General features: G+C 51.0%; 1 protein-coding gene across 2 annotated transcripts in view; it reads right to left on the bottom strand.

Annotated features, from left to right (window-relative positions):
• The window catches only part of SMG5 (SMG5 nonsense mediated mRNA decay factor), a 38,992-nt gene that overhangs the window by 8,333 nt on the left and 24,659 nt on the right, over positions 1–6,000 (bottom strand). For both annotated transcript variants that reach the window (XM_010348455.3, XM_003937829.4), the window contains exons 14-16: positions 5,055–5,130; positions 4,172–4,347; positions 1,631–1,789 (exon numbers count right to left, since the gene is read on the bottom strand). In XM_010348455.3, coding sequence (XP_010346757.1) covers positions 1,631–1,789; positions 4,172–4,347; positions 5,055–5,130 — 411 coding nt within the window. The remainder of the gene's footprint in view (positions 1–1,630; positions 1,790–4,171; positions 4,348–5,054; positions 5,131–6,000) is intronic.

Raw genomic sequence — 6,000 nt, 5'->3', positions numbered from 1 at the left:
GGCTAAGTTTTGTATTTTTAGTAGAGACGGGGTTTCACCATGTTGGTCAGGCTGGTCTCAAACTTCTGACTTCAAGTGATTTGCCCGCCTCAGCCTCCCAAAGTGCTGGGATTACAGGTGTGAGCCACCGCACCCCCGCCTACATTTTCTTACCTATAAAATGGAGGATGCAAGCACCAACCTCACTGGGCTGCTGCAAAGGTTAGATGAGATGTCCCGTGCAAACCACGCTTTGCATAGAGAAAGCTCTTGATAAACATGACAAGGACAACACTCCTCTGGCTGAGGATAAGCCCCTCAGGGTGGAAGCCTGTGACTCAAGCAGAGCAGGAGGCAGTCCCAGCTAGCAACCTGGCCTGTGTCAGGCTTGGCCTGTGGAGTCTAGCACCACATGGGGGAGGCTTGCGTACTCCCTGGTCCCCCAGGAGTCTTCAGGAGCTTGAGGCCAGAGGAAATGCCTGAAAAAATTCTAACATTTTTTGAAATTGTCTAACTTCCTCACAATTATTTTTGTAACCCCCGCTATGTCTTCCCCTATGGACTAGCAATAAAAGCCTTAACACAAAAGTTTTGTTTTTAACAAATTGTGCTTGTTTTTAAAACAGCAAGGAAGGGAGTTTCTGGGGAGCTTTTGCCCCTTCCCAGCCAAGCAGAATGCCTGTAAGAAACGGGACTCAGAAAGGGTACGGAAGTTGCTGGCCCTGGGGCGGGTGTAAAGGAAGAATGTTGGGGAGGGGATTGGCTTAAGATGAAGAAGAAACCCTGAGGGCTTGCTGAGACACATAAGCCACACTTCCTATGCCAGACAGACACTAACAACCCAAATGTACTGGTGCCACTTCGCAGGGGGTGGTGTCGGGAAACATGCCCAGGGCTGTGCAGGCCCCACTGTGAAAACCAAATTGTTGCTCACAAAGTATCAGCCCCCCAAGAGAAAGGACTGTCTTGTTCACTGCTGTAACCCCAGTGCCTAGAATACTGACATGTCTGGCACAAAGTAGACTCTCAATAAATATTTGTGGAATGAATTACTGGATGGAACAGAGGTAACATAGGCCACTTTCTATCCTTTGGGGCCCCTGTGGGATGGGACCATATCTGGGATGAGAAGGTTCCTTCATGGCCCCTTATATCAGGAGCACTCCACTGCCTTCTACTCCCCAGTCTTTATCCCACTTCATGAATGGGAAGAGAGGGAACATTTGCTAAGCATACACATGCTCCATAAGACAACGGGCAAGGCACCTCATATCCACTATCATTCTATCCTCAAAAAACTACATAAAGTGGATTTATTTATTCCCACATTAACTGACAAGTAAACTGGCTTGGCGAGGTTAAGTGACTTGCTCAATTCATAGACTAAGAGGTGACAGAGGTGGCCTCAACTCGAGGTCAGTCTGGGTACAGGTCCTGAGCCGGGCAGCCTCTGCTCAAAGCCTCTCTCAGTCCCTATCAGTCCCATCCCTTAGTCCCTCCCAGGCCTCCCTCCCAGCCTCCCCTTCCCTCTCCCTAGGCATCTTACTACGCCCTTCAGGTGGAGACCACCAGAGGGTCTGAGCATCTTGCCCAGGTTTCTCAGTAAGCTAAATGGGAGCAGAGCTGACAGGGATGGGAAGGCCTGACTCACCATTCGGAACTGCGCCTGGGCCTGCTGCAGCAGGCTCTCCTGCTCAGACTGGGCAATACTGACGAAGATGCCAACCTCTGGGTTGAACTGCAGGATGCTGCCTTGCAGGCGGGCGATGAAGTGACCAAAGCTGCGGATGCAGCAGATGCGCACCACTGACTGTGGGGAGAGACAGGAGCCCAGCGCCACTGAGCAGGGCCCTCTAGGCCCACCCTGCCCTCCAGGACCCCCTCCCTCCCTCCCTCCATCTCTCCCTCCCACCTCCCTGCTGGCCCAGCCACCTCGGCAACAAGGGCTCCAGGGAAAGACTTGTGGTCTATGGGGTGGGAAGGTGAAACACTAAGGCCTAGAGCCTTTAACTGCCACAAAATGAGCAGGTACAGCAAGGAAACTCCTAGGAGACCAGAGAACCAGGACTTGAGCTAAGAAGCAAGAAAAAAGGGCTCTGGGCTGGAAGTGAGGAGACCTGGGTTCTAATGCCATCTCTCTCCTAATGCTTCTCATATGCTCCATGGGACCAAACTAGATTTTATTTTCCACACTTAATATTAATTTTTTGGTTTTTGAGACAGAATCTTGCTTTGTCACCCAGGCTGGAGGGCAGTGGTGTGATTATAGCTCACTGCAGCCTCTACCTCCTGGGCTCAAGCCATCCTCCCACCTCAGCCCCCAGGTAGTTGGGACTACAGGCACGCACCACCATGCCTAGCTAATTTTTGTATTTTTTTGATAGAAATGGGGTCCTGCCAGCCAGGCACGGTGGCTCACGCCTGTAATCCCAGCACTTTGGGAGGCTGAGATGGGCGGATCACCTGAAGTCAGGAGTTCGAGATCAACCTGACCAATATGGTGAAACCCCAAAAAGAAATGGGGTCCTGCCATATTGCCCAGGTTGTTCTTTTTTATTTTTTGAGATGGAGTTTTGCTCATTTGCACAGGCTGGAGTGTAGTGGCATGATCTCGGCTCACTGCAACCTCCGCCTTCCAGTTTCAAGCAATTCTCCTGCCTCAGCCTCCTGGGTAGCTGGGATTACAGGTACTCAGCACCACGGCCGGCTAATTTTAGTATTTTTAGTACAGACAGGGTTTCACTATGTTGGCCAGGCTGGTCTCAAACTCCTGACCTTATGATCCGCCCATCTCAGCCCCCCAAGGTGCTGGGATTACAGGCAGGCATGAACCACTGCGCCCGGCCTACACAGGCTGTTCTTAAATTCCTGAGCTCAAGGAGTCAACTTGCCTTGGCCCCCGAAAAGTGCACGGATTACAGACGTGAGCCACTACATCTGGGCCCAAATTACTTTTGTGGTCAGTAAAACCCTTATTCACTTTCAAATAAAAATCTTATCTAGAACTCTAAAATATAAAACCGAGCCAGCCAGGCATGGTGGCTCAGGTTTGTGATGCCAGCACTTTGGGAGGCCAAGGCAGGCAAATGACAAGGTCACTACTTCGAGACCATCCTGGCTAACATGGTGAAACCCCGCCTCTACTAAAAATACAAAAATTAGCTAGGTATGGTGGCATGTGCCTATAATCCCAGCTGCTCGGGAGGCTGAGGCAGCAGAATGGCTTGAAACTGGAAGGCAGAGGTTGCAGTGAGCTGAGATCATGCCATTGCACTCCAGTCTGGGCAAAAGAGTGAAACTCCGTCTCAAAAAACAAAAAACAAAAAACAAAAAAAGGCTGGGCGCGGTGGCTCATGCCTGTAATCCCAGCACTTTGGGAGGCCGAGGCGGGTGGATCACGAGGTCAAGAGATCGAGACCATCCTGGTCAACATGGTGAAACCCCCGTCTCTACTCAAAATACAAAAAATCAGCTGGGCATGGTGGCGCATGCCTGTAGTCCCAGCTACTCAGGAGGCTGAGGCAGGAGAATTGCCTGAACCCAGGAGGCGGAGGTTGTGGTGAGCCGAGATCGCGCCATTGCACTCCAGCCTGGGTAACAAGAGCGAAACTCTGCCTCAAAAAAAAAACAAAAACAAAAACAAGAAACAGCCAAGCGGCTCTGGCTGGAGAGGGAGCAGCCAGTTGGTTTTTGCATGTCAGGACTGGGTGGCCTGTCTGCTTGGCTTTCCTCTGCTGCCCCCAAATGGCCCATGTGGTGACGGAGAGTCAAGAGTGAGAGTTGCTGGACTAAGGGGGCAGCACATTCCCTTCCAGCTTTAACTTTCTATGACTGCTTTATTATGTTCGGCTCAGAGCAGCCTGGGCCCAGAGTTAGAAAAGAAACTGATAAAGATTTCAAAGCCCCAAATACTTGTTCTGCCCTTTACAAAAGACAGAGAAAAGAAGGGGGGTAGTTGTTCTGTAGAGTCTACTGGTGGCAACAATGGCAGACCTTTAGAAGGACATCCTGCCAAGGTAGGAAAAAAGCTAAAATGGCTCACTGAATGAAGGGTGCACAGCCTGTAACCCCAAGGACACTGTCCCTGTCTAGGTGGAAGAGGGTGTCTTGCCCGCTTCCTCCCCAGCCCTGAGCCTGTTTGTCGCTGTGTGTGACTAACAAACAGCTGTGGCATAAGAAATTATATCCTCACCTCTTCTAAAGCGCTGAGCAGGGGCCGATCTGTGTCAAAGTTAAAGCGTCTGTGGGCAGCTCGGAGGGGAGGCAGGTTACGAAGAGCCATGTCCTCCGGGAGCAGAAGGCTAGAGGGGAGGTCAGGCAGCTCACAGCCTTCAAGAAGATCCTGGACCTCAGGACACAAGGCCAGGCCTGGGCAGAAGGAGGACATATCAGACCATCCATCCTGTGGGAACTCCCAGTCAGAGAGACATAGCCCTTCCCTTTGGGAATTATCAGGCGGATGAGACAATGAGACAGGACATACCCTAGGACAGTGGGGAGACATGGAAGGAGTGAAGGAAAAGAGAGATGGACACATAAGAGCCAATCAGGCAGAGCAGAGAGGCTCAGGAAGAACAGGATGGCTCAGGTCAGGAAGACTCCCTGATAGAAGGGACAATTACATTGGGATAGAAATGAGAGGAAGGGCTCAGGATGACTGAATAGCCCTTGGCAAGTCTCAAGAAATAGGAACAGGTGGAGTTTTCCATCTGGAAGGTGGTGGGAGGGGATGAGCCAGACAAACAAACTTGGTAGGTCAAAGTCAATTCTCAATGACTGCAGGCATCAGTGTAACAGTGGCAGCGAGGCCTGGCTCCTAGGCCCCTCTCACTCTGCCCTTGTCTTCCCTAGGGAGAGACTCCTTGCTGACCAGGCCACCTGCCCACAGTACAGCAGTGTTGGGGTGGGAAACCGGAGAGCCCTAGACCACACAATGACTGCTGTGTGCTAGGGAGGCTGGCAGTGAATCCCATTAACCTCCTTACCCCAAGGGCTGGGTTACGAGGAGGGGGGATGGGCTTAGTGAGGCCAATTCGGGAGAAAAGAAAGGAGGGTAGTGCCAGGGACCCCCTCACCAGACTCCTGGAGTTCGCCAGCAGCTGGCAACAGATTCAGCAACACAGACAGGCGGTTCCACAGACTTTGAGAGCTCTGGGGAGAGAGAAGGAAGAGGAAGTCTTTAGCCAGAGACAGTGGGAGAGAACAGCAGTGAGCAAGAAAAGCACCCCACTAGGGGATGTGGCCTATGTTCAGAGCCCTATGAGGGTTTGATTTAAAAATTAACAAAAGCAGCCTGGGTAACAAGGCAAAACATTGTCTCTACAAAAAAATACAAAAATTAGCCAGGAGGGCTGGGCGCAATGGCTAATGCCTGTGATCCCAGCACTTTGGGAGGCTGAGGCAGGTGGATCACCTGAGGTCGGGAGTTCGAGACCAGCCTGACAAACAGGGAGAAACCCTGTCTCTACTAAAAATACAAAAAAAAAAAAAAATTAGCTAGGCCTGGTGGTGGGTGCCTGTAATCCCAACTACTCAGGAGGCTGAGACAAGAGAATCACTTGAACCCGGGAGGTGGAGGTTGCAGTGAGCTGAGACCACACCATTGCACTCCAGCCTGGGCAACAAAAGTGAAACTCCTTCTCAAAAAAAAAGGGAAAAATTAGCTGGGCGTGGTGGCGTGCATTTGTAGTCCCAGCTAGCTACTGGGGAGATAGAGTTGGGAGGATTGTTTGAGCCTGGGAGGTTAAGGCTGTAGTGGATCTGAGATATACCACTGCACTCCAGCCTGGGCAACAAAGTGAGAACTTGTTTCAAAACAAAACAAAAGAAAACAAAAAACAAAAAAAGCCACATTTGGGCTGGGCGCAGTGGCTCATGCCTGTAATCCCAACACTTTGAGAGGCTGAGGCAGGCAGATCACTTGAGGTCAGGAGTTCGAGAAGAGCCTAGCTAAGCTTTTTCACCAGCTGAATGCTTTACGAAAAGAGAGAGCAGTTAAACCACAATGACTTTCTGGATCTT

This window comes from Saimiri boliviensis, chromosome 19 (genome assembly GCF_048565385.1).
Source record: "Saimiri boliviensis isolate mSaiBol1 chromosome 19, mSaiBol1.pri, whole genome shotgun sequence".
Lineage (NCBI taxonomy): Eukaryota > Metazoa > Chordata > Mammalia > Primates > Cebidae > Saimiri > Saimiri boliviensis.
Note: the sequence above shows the minus strand (reverse complement) of the source record. Positions and strands in the feature narration are given on the sequence as shown.